Genomic DNA, 20,772 nt, shown 5'->3' with positions numbered 1-20,772 from the left:
CTCCTTAGCAACCAGTTGCTACAGTTTTATTGATCCCCACTGGTAAAAATTTGAGAATGGATTCTATTTGCATTCTAAACTTCCAAATCTTAGTATTTAATTTTTCGGGTCCTTTTTAATTTTTCTCCATCCGTTTATCCAGGAAAGCTAAATTTGCACTTTAAAAAACATTTGAGGATAACATTAGCGCAATTCCAGGACCTACAGCTGTGATTAAAAATACAAACTTGTGAGATTTTTTACGTTGTATGCTGTTGTTACTGTTTTATTTCCTGCTCTGTGTGCTAAAAGTAAATGTGGGCGATGATTTTAATGTTGTGTTGAGAGAACATGATATTGAGCTGTGTGAACATGTAGCAGGTAGTAAAAAGCTTGATCATTTAACAAAGGTTTTGTTTTCAAAAAAATTATATGATGCCAACCATTTTGCTATTTTTAGCAGCTTGTTCCAGTAATTTGGTTTCATATATATCAAGTGCAAACAGTACTTTCCAGATTACAAGATATTCTGGCTCAGAACTTTCCTTTCTTTTAAGGGGAGCAGGGAGAGCTTGGCTTATTTGTTTCTTTATTTATTTTTATAATTCTGTGAACAAGTCAAGCATCTGAGAGGCGAACTGAAACATCTTAGACTTTGCAGTTTTATGATTAATCAAGTGCAAGTCAGTGCTTCTGCTGTAAGGGGCATACTGCTGCTGCTTTTGTGCTGACACAGTGAAATGTTGAACACTAAACGATCTCTGCCAGGTTAGCGTTCAGTCAGAGCAATTCCTTGTTCCAGTTCATTACGTGGTTGCACAAACTGTAGTTCAGGACAAAAGCGAAGGTGGGAACGAGCAGTGGCAGTGTGAGGAGGGACCTTTTAATGGAAGCACCGATTTATGGGAGATAAAGTTGAAGCCATTACCCCTCCGTTTCATGCTGACTTGCTTATCTGTAAAGGGCTTTATCACTTATTTCTTGTTGTTTATGACAGTAAAAAGGGTGAACAGCTGTGAGTTCTGTAGCTGAAAGTGACTCAGAAGCTTGACAACTAGCTATGGCTTTGGAGTCGTTTTCTTGTTCTTCAAGAGACATAGGCACTGAACACCTGACAAATTGACTATACCTTTTATTGTTCCTATTGATATGGCATCTATATATTTTAGGCCTGAAAACTCACTGGTGTGACTAATTGTCCATGGCTTTCACCTTTTCAGAGGAGCCAAATGCATCTATGTGTCTCTTCCCAGGATCTCAGTTTATGGATTGCCCTGCAAAAGCTGTTAGACAAAGTGTTTAGAGAACACTGATGTTGTGAAAAGTCTTTTAAAGGGTGTGGGTACTCTTCTTTCATGTTTGAAAGGATTTGAAAAGTTGTCACCTCAGTGTTAGAAAATAAAAAATGGAGTTAGTTGGAGTATAGAAATTTGCATGAGGTTATTTCCCTCCCACTCCCTACTTTCATCTCAGACTACCTACCATACCTTGGAATATAGTGGTTGGAGTGTAAATTGCATAATCTTATGCTGAGATTTCTTAGTAAGCATGCAGGATGAATAGCTGACTTTTCCTTCAGCTGAGTGCTCGAAACACTTTTGATAACCAGATTTAAAAGTCTTGTAAAGTGTGAAGATGGAAAATACCTTTTCAGTATAACTTCAGTGAGAAAGAGCAGGATAAGAACAGGAGGAGAAACCATGTTGCAGCGAACAGGATTATACAGTCTCTCCCAAACCACCTTTCTCTTAGCAGAGGCCAGAGAAATGTTTCTGCATTTCTCAGACTAGGACATTCTAAATACCAGAAACTTTTCAATTTTGGTGCATTTATTAATTGGTAGTACCCATGGGCCACTCCTTAGTAGGTGGGACCTTGGCAGCTATGGCAGTCTTGTTTTCAAAGATGGGAACCAGACTGCCATTCTTGGTTGGCTTTCTAGGTGGGATCCCCAGAAATCTGGTGATGGAAGCATGGGGATCTGAAAGAAGGTGGTCCCTTGCTCCCTGAAAGGGGTATAACAGTATTCAGGTTTATTGCTTGGCAACTACTGTTCAAATATTTCTCACTCAACTTTTTAAAAGATAGGTAGTTCATGAGATTGGGTGCTTGAAATTGTACTTGTACTTTTGAGCGTAGTCTGTCAGCTAGTTTTGCGCTTAATAGAAACTTGTGTTTCACCACTTTAAAATCATACACTTAGTGAACATCAGTGGTGTTGGGAGAACAACTCTTTCCAGGTCTGGAATGTGCAGCTGAGCAGTGATGTGTACTGCCTGATCAGCTGATGAAATGTGGGTTTGGATGTGTGATTTTTGTAAATGACTTCCAGATGTTACTGTTGCCAGCTGAATGTCTCAAAACTGCACTGCTAGGTCTAGATTATGAAACAAAATGGATGAAACGTGCAGAAGATAAACTAGTGAGCCTGTACTTGGAATTGTTCTCCCAAAAATAAAAGGGAAAAAAGGCAGGACAATTCTGTAGTCAAATTACTCACGAAGCAATGACAGGAAAATATAGATGCTCTTAGTTAAGAGTACCTGCATTAATTTATAGCCTGTAAAGAGCTTGAATGATCTACTAGCTAACACCAAGCAATTTTCTGTGTTGCTGCTGTGTTAGGAGCTTTGAGTTCCTCTTTATCTGACTTAAAGTTCCTTGTGCTAAAACACGACTGTGATGGGGTTGGAACTGAAATCCAGTTACCGACAATACTGTCTTTTTGAGCAGCAGAAATCAAAGTTTGTTTTGGAGTTTCCCTGGAATTTTCATGAAACCTCTATGTAGGAATCTTTTAATTTGCAAACATTTCTTTAAAGGTTTTAAATCCTCATACTTGTGGAGAGAAGGGGTTTAGCGTGAAAGAAAGAGTGTTTAATTTCTCTCTCTTTATTTTCCCCAGGAAGTACTGACACAACCATGATAGAAGACAAAGGTCCACGAGTGGCTGACTATTTTGTAGTGGCAGGGCTCACTGATACAGATACTGCAACCCTCCTGGACCAAGAAATAAGTCGACATGAAACAAAGTCAACTGGTCCAAAGGCTCCAATTACTGACATTGCTGTGATAATTAAATCAGCTGGTGAAACAGTCCCAGAGGGATACACCTGTGTTGAAGCTACCCCTACAGCCCTTCAAGCCAACTTAAACTATGGAAGTCTAAAGAGTCCTGAACTTTTTCTTTGCTACAAGAGAGGCCGGGACAAACCACCTCTTACTGACATTGGGTGAGATTTTTTCTAACAATTCAGTTCCTCCTTCAATAATGATCAAATCCTCTTCATAGGTGATGATGAAAACAGATGTGAGAAAACTTTTAAAAATGCATTGTCTTTGAATCTATATTGCTTATTGTTTATATATGTGTAGTATTTTCTTTCTGAAGTAAGTTAAAAAAGTGTCAGTCTTAAAATGAGTGATGTTTTAACTTTATATATATGGAGAGAAAGAAAATCAAATATGAGAAATTAAATTCTCAGCTTCGGTTTTATGAAAGGTGAGAGAATAGTACAAAATTAATTTATAAAAATGGTATAGTGCAAATCCAAAAATATAACATGCTTAATCTGAAAGTGATGACTTCAGAAGACAAAAATTGTCACTTTGTGGAATTCACTTTCATGCTTATGGAAAAGATATCACTTAAAAATGGTATGACACTGAAACAAAGATCTTAAAATTATCCACCTATCTCGAATCTTGTAGCCTGCCTCACTGTCATATCAGAGTATTTATGAGGTTGCTTACAAGTTCTGACATGATTGGCTGCAAACACTGGATTATGTAGTCTCTTGGTAACTCTAATCTTGCTTGTATTTCAAAAACCATGCTTTTTGGTGTCTGAGGCATAAGTCCCTGAAGAGTTACTAGTACTGTGTTTGAAAACCTTAGATACAGTGAATGCTTTAAGTTCAATGCTTAATAAATGCGGGGGGCAACCTAGCAGGAAGTGACTAATTTTGTTACTTATAGGATACCAAGTTTAATGTAAGTCTTCGGTACCAAGATGACAAAATCACCCAAGATCTTGAGGTGGTGAATATTATAGTCTGTGCTACTAACATATTGAGGTAATGCTCAGTCTGTAATAACTCATGCAGCACTACACTACTGTCTAAATTGCTTTATATAGCACTTCTACTTCTTTGGTTTGGATAAGGACATTGTAGAATTATTGAGGATGTAATGAGAAAAAGAAGATGGAGCACGGGTGGCGGGAACTGATACAATGATGACAAAATAAGGAATGTGTGTGTTTTTCCTTATTTAGTTATTAAATAAATAGTAAAGGGTAAAGTAAAAAAAACATGCATCTATATGTAAGCTGTAATAAGTTTAGCTAATTTCATTTGTAAGTTTAAACACATTGGGCACAATGCCTACACACCCTGCTTTTGACCTACAGTTTGAGTGCTAGCTTGAGTCCAGTCAGGAAGAAACCAATAGTGAAATCTTGATAATGAAATTAGTTACATGAAAAGATCTCTGCTCTAAGGATTGTAGTTCAAGTTCTATAATTAACCTGGTACATTCTAATTTCAGTTCATCTCTATCATCTAAACTATGTTCAGATAATCTTCAGTGAAACTGTGGTTTTTAAAATAGTCTTTTCCCATGTGTGTGACTGACACTGCAAGATGAGATCAGTGTTACAGCGGGATTTGGCTGTGTAGAATTTAAGTTATTCTTTGAATCATATGTCAAACTTCAGTAAGTTTTAGCAGAAGGAAGAATTTCTAATTACTCAAAGGGATTCCGAAACCATCAGTCTTCAGTGTGTGCCTTTATGGAAGCAATTCTGCTAGCACATGTTTATTTTCATGTTTCCCACAACTTTAGGAACTTGAATGCTTGGATAGATTTCGTAGGGAATACCTGATACACAAAGTAGGCAAATACCTGGCTGACTAAGGGCTTCCCTAAGAGAAACACTTTTTAAAACTGTTGGTAGAGAACTGTGGTATTTGGCAAGTAGTATTTATTCTATATTTTGTTTTACACAGATCTAGTTAGCACGTCACACCTAACAAATCATGGCAGGCTTTTCTGTCTGAGCAATGATGCATATGAATGTTTTCCCCCTCCTGTTCCTGCTGTTTTGCAAGTACGAGCAAGAGATGCTTAGAGCAAGCTTTTTTTTCTTTTTGTGAATTTCAGTGTGTTCAAATGGAGGTGGAGTTTGAGCAAGAGATGTATGTACAGTCTAATGGCTAATTTATGCTGTTCTCTTTTAATTAAAGAACTAAGCGTGAAAGAATATTTTATCTTTTGAGCCTTAAATATCCATTAAGTCAGCTGACATGCTGAGTGGACTTAGTAGGTAGAGTAAGAGTCTATCCCTTGAAAGGGTGAAATCCATAGGCTTGTGCCAAGGCCAAATTGTACCAAATTGAGTTAACTGGTAGTCTGAGCATTCAGATGATTCTTGGTAAATGTTTGTGTGCATGTATGTGTATTTCAGGGCTATTTTTAGGGAAACTAATTAAACAAGTGCTGTTTGGAGGAAGGGGGAGATGGGGGTACGCTCTACTGATTCTCTGCCATTGTCCTTGTGTTCTGTATTTCTGTGCCTTCCATCCTTTTCCTTTCCTATTCTTCCACCGGTTCATAAGTTGAAGTGTCTGTATGTAAGCTGCTAGAGCGACTTCCTGCTGCAGATGCTTACTTGCATGTAGTTAGGCCACGTGCCGTGCCTCTGGATGTTGCATTTGCTCTGGCTGTTTTTAGTTGGAAGAATAAAGCTTTGATCGTAGGACAAGAGATCTCTAAGGACCTTTTTCCTACATATGGCTGTAAAATTTAGTATCTCAAGCTTATCCATCTATAAATAATTCAGGTACTAGTCATTCTGTTGCTTTCCTAATCAATATTTTTCCTGATGTTCCAGAAACGGACAAGAACTATGATTTGAGATTTGTTTTGTTTTAGGTGCAGTGAGACTTCTAAACAAGATCTCACCTCTCTTTGTTTTACATTTGAGTTAGGAATATGGGAGAGCTCCAGCACTTGTTTCTTAAATGGAAGAAAACCTGACAGAAAAATGCTTTTTAAGTGTAAATGGTTTTGCAATTTATAACACTTAATGTAGAAAGGACCAAGGAAAGAATATCAGACTTAGTGTCTGAAGCAGAGGTTCAGAGTAATGCAAAAGTTCAGTAACTTGCATTGTGTAAGTAAGGAAATACTGATTTATTTTTTTTTTAAACTCATATGGGAGGCTTTAGTTTGGTTAGTGGTTCTGTGCCAAGGACCCGTCTCATTCTGCATACGTGGTTTCTGAAAATATCCGCAGGAGTATTGATTGAACAAATATTTTTCTTTACTAGAGATGTATTTCAGAAATGAAAGTGAACTCAAATTTCAAGAAGCATAATAAAACCTGGACGATGTTCTTAACAGCTTGCATCTTCCATTGTTCCTTAAATCCCACCAATGTGACAGCTGCAGTTGGGTGTTTGGAATAGTTTAGGATAATAATGATGAAACTAATCACTTGTATGTTTAGACAAATAATAATAGTGGTGGCAGTAGAAAAAAAAGTCAGTCTTTTCCTTCTGCTTGACCCAATGCATCTCCTCTGACCCTCCTACTGCCTAGTATATTTAAGTTTCTTTATTATTCAGTGCTTGCATACTGCCTTCTCTTAAATGAGATAGGAAGAGTTGTTATAACTGGAGAGCTGCAAGAAGGTAGTATTTCTCTCTTCTAAACTCTGTTATCTGATGTATCGAAGTATACCTTTAAATCAGTAAAACTGGTCATGAGAGAACTTCCATGTACAATGTGAAACAGCCTTATGAAGAGATAATAAGATTTTTTTAGTGTTTCTTACAAAGAAGGGACCTAACATCTAGAGGAAACTGCAGGTTACATTTTGCTTGAAATAAAACTTTACTGAAGTTGAGAGAATAACATATCAAATACGGATCAAGACCAAAGTATAAGCTCATAGAAGCAGGAGACAAGTCTTATCCTGATGTATTGGGTTTGCGTGGCAAGGTTTTGTTAGCGGGAGGCTACAGGGGTGCCTTCTGTGAGAAGGTGCTAGAAGCTTCCTCTGTGTCCGCTAGAGCCAATGCCAGCCAACTCCAAGATGGACCCGCCACTGGCCAAGGCTGAGCCCATCAGCGACAGTGTTAGCACCTGTGGGATAATGTATGTAAGAAGGGGAGAAAAAAACCTGCGCAATTGTGGCTGGAGAGAGGACTAAGAATATGTGAAGGCAACAACTCTGCAGGCACCCAGGCCAGTGAAGAAGGAGGGGGAGGAGGTGCTCCAAGCACTGAAGCAGAGATTCCGCTGCAGCCTGTGGTGAATATCATGGTGAGGGAGCCTGTTCCTCTGCAGCCCATGGAGGTTAACAGTGGAGCAGATAGACACCTACAGCCTGTGAAGGACCTCACACCAGAGCAGGTGGATGCCTGAAAGAGACTGCGACCCCATGGGAAGCTTGCGGTGGAGTAGGCTCTCCTGGCAGGACCCATGGAGAGAGGAGCCCACGCTGGAGCACAGTTGCTGGAAGGACTTGTAACCCTGTGGGAGACCTACACTGGAGAAGTCTGTTCTTGAAGGACTGCACCCTGTGGAAGGGACCCGTGCTGGAGCTGTTTGTGAAGAACTGCAGCCTGTGGGAAGGACCCACATTGGAGAAGTTTATGGAGGACTGTCTCCTGTGGGAGGCACCCCATGCTGGAGCAGGGGAAGAGTGTGAGGAGTCCACTCCCTGGGGAGGAAGGAGCAGCAGAAACAGCATGATGAACCGACTACAACCCCATTGCCTGTCGCCCTGCGCCATGAGGGGGGAGAAGGTAGAGAAAATCGGGAGTGAAGCTGAGCCTGAGAAGAGGGGACAGTTGCGGGGGAAGGTGTTTTTAAGATTTGGTTTTATTTCTCATTACCTACTTTGATTTGATTGGTAATAAATTAAATTAATTTTCCCCAAGTCAAGTGATCTCCCTGTCCTTATCTCAACCCATGAGCCTTTTGTTCTATTTTCTCTCAGCTGTCCAGCTGAGGAAGGGAGTGATAGAGCAGCTTTGGTGGGCACCTAGCATCCAACCAGGATCAACCCACCACACCTGATCAGTACTAATTAACTGAAGGCAGACACTGAGAAGTTGAAACAAGTAGGAGTAAACTTACTCTCTCAAGGAGGACTTTCTATATCCAGGGTGTCATGTTAAATATTTCTGCATCACTTCTGAATATTTTTGTCTGAATCAGTAAAATCATTGTTTAATTTGAGTGATCCATGGGTGGTGGTTTTCTTCTGTTTGTTTTCTTAAATTCAATACTATGCATGAGGTCAGGAAATAGTGTGGTTTTAATAATTCTTCTGCTGGTATATGTGTAGGGGTGAGAGTTGCTTTCATTTTCTTTTTGCTTTTGATGGGAGGTGACCCCACTGTTACCGTCTTGAACACTGGTCAGCCTCTTACCTCTTAGAAGTGTTTGCACAACTGCAAAATTCTGCAGTCTTTAGGCATCTTTCTGAGAATACTTGTAAAGCTATTAAATTGAACTGCTGGACTTGTCTGATTAATATGGTTTTCTCCTCAAAAGCAGTCAGCTGACAAATGTTTTTGGAAGACATTGAAATTCTTGGATTTTATTTAAAATACATGAAATGTAAGTAAAACTGAACTGAAACTTCCACTGGAGACTGCTCTGTTAATATTATCTTTTGATTAATGTAAGGCAGTGATATGAAGAGTTCGTATAAACTCTTTATGCACAATGAAGGTGGCCTGAGAGCAGATGCCATTGTAGTTGTTGGGTTTGTGTTTGTTCTTTGTTTTTTTCTTTTTTTAACTTTATGAAATAGGTAACCCAATAAAAATAACAAAATATATATTTGTCCGGATTATTTAGTTCAGAAGTAATTTGAATACCATGTACTTTCTCTGTACATATATTGAACCAGTAAGTAATATGTTAAAACTAATGTTGCAACTTGGAAATACTGGTATTAGGCTGATTTTGAACCTGAGATTACTTGTGGTTTTAAATGTAGCAGAAGGGTGATGATCAGACTCTTTACAACCAAAACCATTATCAAGGGCAAGAGTATTGTCCTCCATGAACTAGCTGAATAAATTTACATAGCAGCCTGGTAGCTACGTCAATACACTCCCAGCTCGTGTGATTTCTTTGCTTTATTAAAATATTCTAGGACTGTAGTTCACATACTTCCTCAATACAACAACAAGATACACGTTCTGTGGATTCAGAATAAACAATAATATTTGCATATGCCAATTTAAAGATGGACAGTAGTATTTAAGTAATTTGGGAAGTTTAAGAGTTTAAGGGTATGTATTTTTTGGAAAGTTCTGAGAATTGATGGATCTGGAAAAAGACTTTTTTTTTTTTTTTTTAGCTTATACATATGACTTCTTGAAGTTTTCAAATACATAATTACTAATAGTCTTACCAAATATTTAACCAAGGATATTTTGGGAGAGTAAAAGATACATTGCCTGGCTATTTTTTATTTTAAAGTAAAGTTGTTATGGACTACATGTATTTTGTGACCTGTAGCTGCCCACAGAGGTTTAATGTGTTACCTTTATCCTGAATCTTGCAATGTATTGTAAAGATGAAAACTTACTTGAAGGTGGCAAGGACTCTGTACATACTGCAGAGTGTCAAGCAAGTGGAACCATTGCTTATTTGGGTGTGGAATGAGAGATAAAGCTTGCCCTCTCATAGTATCTGTGCCTTAGAAATATGCTATGTTACATGGTTTGACTTGCACATTTCTTCTCATGGTTGCTTCCTAGTAGCTTTATGTTTGGGAAAAATCAGAATGTAAAGTTTTAGCTCGTTTAACTGCTGTGAAGGATCTTTCTTTTTTTTGCTAAGCATATGGGGATCTAAACTAGCGATCTGGCTAAAAAATCCGGGTACCATGTGAATGTTGCTGTACAGCCATGTAAACTATACTCTGCTTTCTAGGAGTATAGTCAAATGTAGTTATTATTTCTTCCTCTTCTATGACATTGAGTATTATTTCATCTTCCCTCCTCCCCCTTCCCTTAAGGAATGTTATTCAAGCTATGAATGTAAATCATTACTGGATTATTTTTTTTTTTCCTGTGAAAATTCATCTAGGAAACAGACTTCTGTCTTCTGTTGTTCTTTTTCAACAACATTCCTTAAAAAATAATAATAAAAAAAGCAAGCTTGAAATGACTTTCCAGACATTTTTAGTGATGGAAATAATTTCCAAGAAATTATCAGGTATCACGCGTGCAAGCAATTTAAAGTTTCCTTTGTATGTAATCTTCACTGGTAGTGCAGCATTCCTACTAGTTCTGTAAGTAAATCCTTTTCAGTGTGGCTTGATTTTATTTTTCCATGACTATGATTTCTTCCCACAGATATTTCTTACAATATTTAAATACTTCTGAACAGTTTCTTTGCTTCAAATTGTGCATGACAAAAGACAAGATATAAAATGCAGACTAGAAGGCTGCAATGATGACATAAGGTGCTGATGGATGGAGAGTTTCTGTGAATTTGTCCGAGTAACTTCATATATATTTGAATGTGTATAATGTTTTGTTTCCTTCCTGTCTGCAGAGTTCTATATGAAGGGAAGGAACGCATCATTTCAGGCTGTGAGGTTATTCAAGCTACTCCTTATGGTCGTTGTGCTAATGTTAACAACAGTTCAACTTCTTCTCAACGGATTTTTATCACATATCGAAGGGCTCCTCCAATACGACCTCAAAATTCATTGGCAGTAACGGATATCTGTGTTATTGTTACCAGCAAAGGAGAAACCCCTCCTCATACGTTCTGCAAAGTTGATAAGAATTTAAATTGTGGTATGGTGAGTATTTAAAAGCTTGAGTCTCTCTTTTTTTTTTTTTTTTTTTTTTTAAACCTAACAAACAAACACAAAGGCATAGCTCTTTGAACTCTTCTTAGCACTGTTATAATTGTGTTCTGTCGCTACATCATAATTCTTTCATTCTATATACTGTGTGTGAGACTTCAGTTTTGTAGGGTTTGTTGCTCTGATTTCCTTCAGTTTTAAGAATTACTTCTTCATACTGATTACTCACTACTTCAATTTGTATATTCATATCTAGGTGCTATTTAGGAGTAGTGTGATGAATTATTTTTTTTATCATTATTCCCACCACCCTCCTTTGGTGATACTGACAGTTGGGATGAATCACAAATGCTTTTTTCTTAGTTATTAATAATGCCTATGCTACTAATACATGTAAGAATGTTAATTACTGCTTACAGTTTCTTCATGTACTTTTTTTTCAATCAGTTTGCTTTTATTTAGTCTGTTTTACATTTATTTTACTCAGGCTGAATGAAATAAGTGATTTCTTTTTCAAATGGTAGATTATATTTAGACAAACTACAAAACCACTCTGTAAATAACCAGTTTATGGAAGTATGATAAAACCTTCAAGTTATGATGTTTAGAATTACACTTCCACTGATAAGGTTCCCATAAAAGTCTTTTTTTTAAATAACCAAGAAAATGTGAAGCTGCAAATGATCTGCTTCACTTTTCCCTGTTCTTCTATTGGAATAAGTCAAAGGCTGTGGTGGTGTGATTATTTTATGTAAGTCCTGTAATGTCTAAAGAATGTGAGAAGGGTGAATCCTTGATTTCATCATTTATGTGCACTCGACAGCCAACCAGTCATTTTATTCTGTAACACCTTTTAGTCAAATGTCTGCTTTGTTTGTAAGTTGGGAGTATATTCAAATACTTATACTTGATTTCTCTGCTGCCTGTTGTCATCCTTGCTGGTTCTAAGATGAAACTTGTGTCTTTCAGTGGGGTTCCAGTGTATACCTTTGTTACAAGAAGTCTGTGCCAGCTTCTAACTCTTTAGCATATAAAGCTGGTAAGTAATTTTAGAACCAGACTGTCTATACACACTAACAGAAGGATTCAAATGCCTTGTTGAAACCAAATAATAATTTTAAGAGCTCAAGTGCTGTCTGTCAGAATTCTGTTCCTAGAGCATGTCAGTTGAAATCAACTCCTATAATGCCTGCCGCCTTTGCTCTCCTCACTTTCTTGGGGAGGTGGGGGGGGACAGCACGGTGGGGGTACAGGGACGCGGGGAGGGAGGCTTAATAGGAATAACATTGTTCTCTGTGAATTTAGTTCTTATTGTGACAGGTTTGATAGCTTAGGAGCTTTAGTGGAAAGCTTAGCAAGCATTTCAGATGTAACAAAAGACTTCATATTTCTTATGTTGGTGATGATGAAGAAGGAGTAATTAAAAATTCCATTCAACCTTACTTACATTTATTTCTGTGTCTCACAGCTAATGCAACATCTTTCATTTAATTTGAAACTTAAATGTGTTTCTTCCCTTCAGTTCCACAACTATTCACTTGTTTCTTATTTGAGGAGAGTAAAAAATGTTCTGAACACCAAATGACAAAAAAGCTTTTCTTTTAAGTCTGGCTTTTATAAGTTTTTAATGCATTGCTACAGGTGATTATTTAGGTAAGATTAAATTCAGATAATTAAAAAAAAAAACTTTCAGGTTTCTACTTAGCACTAAATGCACCAAATTCCTTTGAAAGGAGTAAACTACTAAGTAGAAGTGGAAAGCATAGATAATGAAGTCAGCGTACCATAAAATAAGCTAGATGAACAGCAATAGTAAACCAACGCTTGTGTACTTATTTTCTACCAGCAAGGGTTAGATATATTTCTGAAGACTGAATAAACAATTTTTTTAAAATGAACATATTGACTGATTAGCAGAAAATGTGGACCATCAGCTAGTTCATCCTATTTTCAGTGGAGGTATTGCTGCAGTTTTTACAGTAGATAAATTAGCACTTTCTTCACAGGAATTTCTGTAGAATAAAATCCATTCCAATGGCACATTTAAATAGCACAGGTAATTCCCAACTGGTTTAAAGTAAAAATCTTCACTAATTAGTTTTTACTACATACTTTTTTTTGAGCAGTTACCAAAAGGGAGTGCTTCAGTATTCATACACAAGATTTAAGTGATTGTTACTTGGATGACATAGTCTTACTGTCAAATGAGAGACTATCCTCTTCTGCAGATGTAGTCTTCAGTTATAAGGTCCAGATAACCAATAGACTTTTCTGTATATTGTGGAAAATATATTGCTTACATTATTTCAGCTGGTAGGATGAGGTGTAAAGGCTTCAAACTGGAAGAGGATAGATTTAGATTAGATATTAGAAAGAATTTTTTTGCTATGATGGTGGTGAGGCACTGGAACAGGTTACCCAGGGAAGTTGTGGACGCCTCATCCCTGAAAGTGTTCAAAGCCAGGCTGGATGTGGCCTTGGGCAACCTGGTCTAGTGGGAGATGTCCCTGCCCATGGCAAGCAGGCTGGAACTGGATGATCTTTAAGGTGCCTTCCAACCTAAACCATTCTATGATTCTATAATTTCGGGCTTGCAGAGCAAATGTGCTTACTTTTCATTCTCCCATTCTGAAGGCTTAATTTTCAGATATCCTCAAGAGAACTATGAGTCATTCCCACTGTCGGAATCTGTACCTCTCTTCTGCCTTCCTATGGGAGCTACTATTGAGTGCTGGGACCCTCAAACCAAATATCCACTACCGGTGTTCTCAACATTTGTACTGACCTGCTCTTCTGCAGAAAAGGTACAGCTGAATACTGTGACTATTTTTGCTTTTAGTTCCAATGGCTGCTGTGGACATAAATAGGCATTGTTTCTTCTGTGTTTGAGGAATAACACAAAATAAATTGTTAAATACTTCCCTTTTAAAATTGTATTTCTTAAGTCTTCATATAAGAAGGAAGTAAACCAAAACAGGAAATAGCTGGAAGAGTATGTGCTGTTTAGTCCCATGTTAGCTGAACTGTACACTTAACAAAACCCAAACTCACAGCTCATGGATTTCCCTGTGCTTTCAAGTAAGAAGTTTCTGGGAATGGAAACATAGCTAAGTTTTAAAGAGTTGTTCACTTACCACATGTTTTAGCAATGTTTAAGTTGTTATGGTTTTCCTATGGTTACCTTAAAAGCTGTTTCTGTGTGAATTTGTGTAATTGGGCTCTGTAGCTATCTATGTGCATAAATACGAAAATAGCAGCAAACAGCAGGGTGGGGAGAAGAAAAGCGTGTGCTGAGAGGCAGCATGTGAAAGACTGAAGAACTGATGAGCTCCTGAGACCAGTGATCCTGTTGGTTCACGTGAAGTGATAGATTAAGAGCACCAGCCATCAGCCAAATCTGTATAAGCCAACCAGCACACACAGGCACCATAAAAGTGTTGCATGACTCATCCCACGTGCCAGAAGGCTATAGACGGATAGAAACTGCAGGGTTATAGGTACACCTGGTGAAGCAAAGGAGCACTTGTTGGGGGTTGCTTGCCCAGATATTGCTTCAGCTTGCCTACTGTACCTGTGTGTCTGTGTGAACTGCATGAGAGAATAAGTGATTGTAACGTGATTAGCTCTCTGTGACTAATAAACAGCAGTTTGGCTCTATTAGTGATAACAGTTCAACTTCCACACTGCTTCAGTCCCTTATCAGGGGAATTTATATACTTCTCCATTTTCAAACAACAAAAGAAGTCTTCCTCCGATATATTAAGTCTTCTTTTTCAAGGAGGAGTGCAGTAGCTGCCAGTATTTTTCTCAGAGAGATGTATACTGTGGTGTCCATCTTTCCTTGTTCTCTCTTTGCTAAGCTTGCCAGAATAATTCAGTTAATGAAACTCTGACAAATAGGGAAGGAATATTAGAAAAGGTAGGTAGCTGTTTAGCTTGATAAAATGAGTGAAGTCAAAGCTAAAATAATTTTATTGTTTAGCATGGTAATGATAGGAGAATTTACTGAACACAAGCATTTCATGAGGGGTTGTTTGGGTTTTTTTTGGTTTTGGGGGTTTTTTTGACCATAACCGTTAATGGATGGGGGTTTGTCACAGTATGCAGTCTGGTTCCTTCCCTTTCAATTTACTGAGTATGAATAGTTTGTTGAGAAAAGCGCAGTGAAAAAGAGGGCACAAGAGGCACAAGAGTCCAAAACATTTAGCTTATAAGGATACTTTGTGCATATTACATAAATAAAAACTAATTTCGCAAGCTACCAGCGAAAGCACTGTAGTGTGTGTGCAAACACTAAAGACTTAAAGATGCTTCAAAAGTTCTAACTCAGTATCCTGTTGAATACTTGGTCTGCTCAGCTGTTTTTCTTCATCTTTTAGGTTTATGGTGCTGCTATTCAGTTTTATGAGCCTTATCCCCGGGAGCTGCTAACAGAAAAACAACAATTGCAGCTGGGTCTCCTGACAGCTGTAGAGAGGAAAGTGGTTACTTCCAAGTCCATCAATTCCAACAAATGCATCTGCCTTCTCTCACACTGGCCTTTCTTTGAAGCGTTTAGAAAATTTCTTATGTTCATTTACAAACTCTCTGTCTCTGGGCCTCATCCTCTTCCCATTGAAAAGTAAGTAAAACATTTTTCAAGTTAATGTGGAAGGGTAGTTATGTCAGATCAAGAAGTCACGTGATTTATATATGTCAGACTTAATTAGTTGGCATATTTGCTCCATCCCCTTGCTCGCACTGTGTAGCTTATGTGGTACTGATAGAAATTACTGCTGCTTCTGTTTAGTAGTAGTGGCTCTTGCAGCGCCAGGAAAGTGAACTGGCTTTTACTGTGGCTTTTCTGTTAGAATATGTCAACTCGTTTACCTTTCTCAAGTACGTCAAACACAGAAAATGGCTGAGCTATAAGATACATGCTAACATTTGCAGTCATGCATTTTAGGTTAATAAATAAAAGCTCAGGGACTCAGTGCGTTAGCAATGAGTATCTGTGTCTGTTTCCAAGCACTGCAACTAATGCAGATTTGTGTGTATAAACTCTGTAGAGGATGCTTTTCACGGTCCTAAAAGTTTTCTGAAATATGATGTTACCTTGAAAACTGTATTAGACATCTGGCAGTGAACCATATAGTTTCTCTTAGCTAAGCCTCATTAGAAGCTGTAGAATGGGGCTAGGCTGCCTGGGATTTTAAATGGCTTGCCTAAATGACAGTGTGTTCTTATCTTTTGCATACATATCTAAAGCTGCCAGGATTAATTTTCACGCATGAAATGTGAGTGAATGGAGCTTCTTTGTTTCCGTTTGTGTAAAAAGGTTCTTAAACTTACCAAAACAGTAAATAAATCTTAACAGCCTTTCTAAAACATGGTACCATGTAATTAACATTGTTTTCAGTCCCTGGTTAGTCTCCAGGGGTAGTTTTCTAACATCCTGTCTTCTTTTAAGGCACATATCCCATTTTATGCACAATATACCTTTCCCTTCACCACAAAGGCCAAGAATTCTTGTGCAGGTAAGCACATTTGCTTCCATTTTTAGGTACAATAACAGCAAGCCCTCTTTCTTTTGAAAGCCTTGTTTCTTCCTTTAGGCTTTTACCCATCTGCTGGAAGGGAGAGGAGAAGGAGGTAGATGGGTTGGCCTTCTCTTTCACTGATACAAACCTGGAGTAACTTAGCAAAGGAGACTATTTCAGTCTTCAGGTGGTACAAATGGCAGCAGCATCCTACTTGCACTTTTGAAATTTCTGCCATATATTAGCCTTTAATTTTATAGGCACCATTTGCATTTCCTCGGGGGGGCTGAGGGGGGGGGGTGTATTTTCTGCCTTTCGCTCACTTGTCCACCCTCTACTGTGGGTCAAAGGTTAGTCCCTTGGCACTGTCTCTTGTGCTTCTGTTTAATCACCTAGCAGCAGTTACACGTTCAACACTGAGTCACAGACAATTACCTGTAATTTCTGAGAATTGTTTTGGTGACTAATACAAGCTCTGTTGACCTAGTGAACACAAGTCCCAAAGATTGTCTTTGATTTGTGCTTCTTGCATGCCACTGTGACTCTGTCTGCAGGGCAGTTTATGGGACTGTGGATAACATTTATATTGGAATTTTATACCGTGATAACTGTGGAGTTGTCCATATCAATCATATACTACTTTGTGTTTCAGCTTTCTGCCCATGATGCATTAATATTGTCTCAGCCAGTTTCTACACCATTGCCGTTAAGGTATTATTGTTAATGCTTTGATTGTACGCTACTTGAAAAATTCAGAGGCAAATAAGAATGAGTCACAGAAGGAAGCCAAACGTTACTGCAATGTTATTAGATCTTATAAACAGAAAGCTTAATATGCATTTATAATATTATAGTATTGTCTTTTTGACATAGACCTGTCCCTTGTTGAAGAATAATATCACTAATTATCCTGAAATAAAGATGAATTGCCAGATTATTGTAGGAACTCTGAAGGAAGAAGCAGCAGGTTGTGAGGAAAAAAGTATATGTATTTAAATGTCTTGTATTTTCAGAACCTATATGGTAAGCAAAAGAAATTTTTAATAGCACAGATAACAAACAGTCTATCTTGGGGTTTTTTTTCATTTTGGATCCAAGAGAGACAGTTATGTCAAGCAGCTATGTGAAATCAATCAATGCATGAGTGTGCAAACATTTTGGAAATTCAAAATTTGATACCTAAAAATTGGTTTTTGTGCTTGAAGGTTTATGCAGTCTCTGTGGATACCGCCTGCATTGTCTGGGTTGGAGCTACCTGTGATCGTGACATAGGGTTTTGTTTGGATGTTTTTGTTGATTTTTGGTTTGTTTTTAAGTTAAAACCCAGAATATTCTCCCTTTTTTATTTTTTCCCTCTCTTAAACTTTATGATATAATGTTCTGTACGCAAAAGAATCCCATGTTTAATCACATCTGTTACACAGTGTGTTAAGTAAAGAATTGCAGCCAGCCGCCAAACTGCAAAGTAACATGTAAGCACTTTTCTAAGGACAGATTTTACACCCTTGTGCTCTTACAGATGTCATTACAATGTCTAAATGTGTGTAATCCAAACAAATGAAATGGAGTCTAAACTGTAGAAACTAAAGACACATTGCTATCAGAATGATGGATTGATTTTACTTGACTAGTATGAGAATTTGATACTGTGATTCTAAGATCAAATGGATACTCTAGTTCATTATTTTTGCCTGAGGTAACCCATCATATGAAACTGCTGGTGTTATTTGTGCTTGGATTAGTTGTTAACCACTTAGATCTCTTTTACTGTTACGAAGACAAGATGCTTATGCATGTATGAGAGAGAGTGTCATAAACAACACAAACTCAGCAGTAGCACGGTATAGCATATGTTTCTTTAGCAGCAGAATTAGAATTTAGGTTTCTTTGTGGTGGTACAATTCTCATATTGAGGTGATAGCTATTAGATAGATAGGTAGATGTATGATGTGTGGTAATGTTAGCACCATTCAACTAGTTGGTCCCAAACAGTCATCAGAAGTCTGATAGTAATGACTTTTTTTTTTTTTTTTTTTTTTTTAATCCTGTAACATTCTTATTCTCTTCCCCCTTCTCACTCACCTCTTAGTGGAGCAAACTTTAGCACTCTGCTCATGAATCTTGGACCGGAAAACTGTGCCACTCTGTTACTCTTTGTATTACTAGAAGGCAAGATCCTCCTCCATTCGCTTCGACCAGCTGTGTTGACAGGAGTTGCTGAAGCTGTAGTAGCTGTAAGTACAAAGTGTTCTGTACAGCAGTGAGAGAAATCAGTTCAAACTCCACTGTTGTTATAAGGCTTTTTTAAGTTAAAATGATTGATTCACTAAATGATAATTTTTCCCAGACATAGCATTTAGGTAAAGTGCCCTAGCATGTTGTATTATTACAGCTATTAGAATGAGCGGCATTTTTGCATAGATAACTAAGAGATGTGCTGTAAATAAGTGGTCAAACTTGAAAACTCTTTTCTGATAGTGTTACAAGGCTTTTAGCAATTGCATTTCAACTTACTGCATGTAACCTCTTGGGGGTTTTTGTACAGTATCTGTTGTCTTGTTTTAATGCATTGATTTCATTTAATTTTTCCTTCAGATGATATTTCCATTTCAGTGGCAATGTCCATATATCCCCCTCTGTCCTTTGTCTCTGGCCACCGTACTCAGTGCACCTGTTCCATTTATTGTTGGAGTTGATTCACGATACTTTGATCTGTACGATCCACCACAGGATATTGTATGCATTGATTTAGACACAAACATGGTGTACATGTAAGTTCTATGGAGTTTTTACATTTATCTATAGATGGAGAGATTTCTGAAATGCTGAGGAGTTAAAACTATTAAACATTGTTTTATCCAGTATCGTTTGTTTCTTACTGTCCTCTGTTCTTTTCCTCATTTCTAAAGCTTCATCGCAAATTAAAACTTACTAAGTCAAGGGTCAATGCTGATTATGAAAATATGGTGCAGATATTGCTATAAATTTAGTAACAATGGTAACATGTTCTGGTTTGTTTTTCTACTTCTGTTACTGCTTATTAGGGAAATAGGACAAAAACTAGAAACGAGGGAGAAGAGTTGTGGTTTTTTTTTTTTTTCTCCCCCATCATTTCTTACATTTTCACCTTGACCTACCATGTTTGTATTTGGTTTGCATGTGTTCAGTGACTAGTGGTATGAATGTGAGCACTTCAGGACCCTTCATGACAGCATTTGATGCTGTTTTCCACTTGGGACACTTTATATTAGTGTTAATAAAGAAATTTTTCTCAAATTACAACCACCAAATTTTTGGTGAGATCAATCAAGCAAAGTTTTGTGTCTTCACTACATTCAATCTAAAATATTTTCACTTAATTATTATGGTTTTAATGCTTTTCTTAAATTGAAAGTGTTGCATGAACAGTCTCTTCTCACCTTGAGGAGAAGCTAATTCAGAGTAACTCTGCTGTTTTTCTGTAATGTATCTAAATGAGAGTACAAATAACTGAATTGAAAATTCAATTGTTTCGGGTGTTTAGTAACTTCGTGAATTACCTTTCCATTTAAAATTAGTTAGGTCATAAATAGAAAGAGGCATCTAAGCTAGTTCAAGATGAGAGTGAAAATCACTAAATAAAGTGCACATATTCTCTCTGTGGAAATGTAGTTTTACTTTATCTCATGTCACTTTTTAACTCTTGACTTTTGTTTTTACTAACTTGAGTTAGAATTAGTCATTTGATCTATGGGTTAGTTGAATGCTTTATTGATTTTCTTTGTGTCCAAAGGACCCTTCCTCTACTGAAGCAAATGTTCCCTTTACATTACCGAAATCCTTTGTTTTATTAGTAGCATCAAAGGAAGTAGTAAACAATGAGGCAGATTGTGTTTATGTTTTTAATTGTTTTCTGTCCTTCCCCTAGATCCCCATTAAAAGCACTGCAAAAAGCATGTTCATTACTGTATATCAAAGTAGTCTGCCACCAAAAGAATAATTCATCATCATAGAATCATCATAGAATGGTTTAGGTTGGAACGGACCTTAAAGATCATCTAGTTGCAGCCCCCCTGCAATGGGCAGGAACACCTTCCACTAGACCAGGTTACTCAAAACCTCATCCAACCTGGCCTGGAACACTTCTAGGGATGGGGCATCCACAACTTCCCTGTTCCAGTGTCTCACCACCCTCATAGTGAAAAATTTATTCCTAATATCTAATCTAAATCTACCCTCTCCCAGTTTGAAGCCATTACCCTTCATCCTATCCCTACATGCCCATGTAAAAAGTCCCTCTCCAGGTGTTATGAAAGAAAAATGTATTGGAGAATCTCAAGGAAGATAACTTGTTTATATGAAGATATTGGTAGTGAAAAATGCCTGAATGTTTTTGTTCATAAGTAGAATGGAAGTTGAAGACTGGGTTGCAGAAAAATTAAGGAG

The 20,772-nt window shown here is 37.6% G+C and overlaps 1 protein-coding gene across 1 annotated transcript in view; it reads left to right on the top strand.

The window, feature by feature from the left end:
• The window catches only part of DENND4C (DENN domain containing 4C), a gene marked incomplete at its 3' end in the record, with an annotated part of 73,498 nt that overhangs the window by 18,207 nt on the left and 34,519 nt on the right, over window positions 1–20,772 (top strand). Inside the window, exons 2-10 of the mRNA XM_082498060.1 lie at window positions 2,885–3,212; window positions 10,570–10,822; window positions 11,798–11,867; window positions 13,463–13,632; window positions 15,208–15,449; window positions 16,278–16,344; window positions 17,000–17,058; window positions 18,437–18,581; window positions 18,943–19,118. Coding sequence (XP_082354186.1) covers window positions 2,902–3,212; window positions 10,570–10,822; window positions 11,798–11,867; window positions 13,463–13,632; window positions 15,208–15,449; window positions 16,278–16,344; window positions 17,000–17,058; window positions 18,437–18,581; window positions 18,943–19,118 — 1,493 coding nt within the window. The 5' untranslated portion in view covers window positions 2,885–2,901. The remainder of the gene's footprint in view (window positions 1–2,884; window positions 3,213–10,569; window positions 10,823–11,797; window positions 11,868–13,462; window positions 13,633–15,207; window positions 15,450–16,277; window positions 16,345–16,999; window positions 17,059–18,436; window positions 18,582–18,942; window positions 19,119–20,772) is intronic.

This window comes from Vanellus vanellus (genome assembly GCF_965231255.1).
Source record: "Vanellus vanellus genome assembly, chromosome: Z".
Lineage (NCBI taxonomy): Eukaryota > Metazoa > Chordata > Aves > Charadriiformes > Charadriidae > Vanellus > Vanellus vanellus.
Note: the sequence above shows the minus strand (reverse complement) of the source record. Positions and strands in the feature narration are given on the sequence as shown.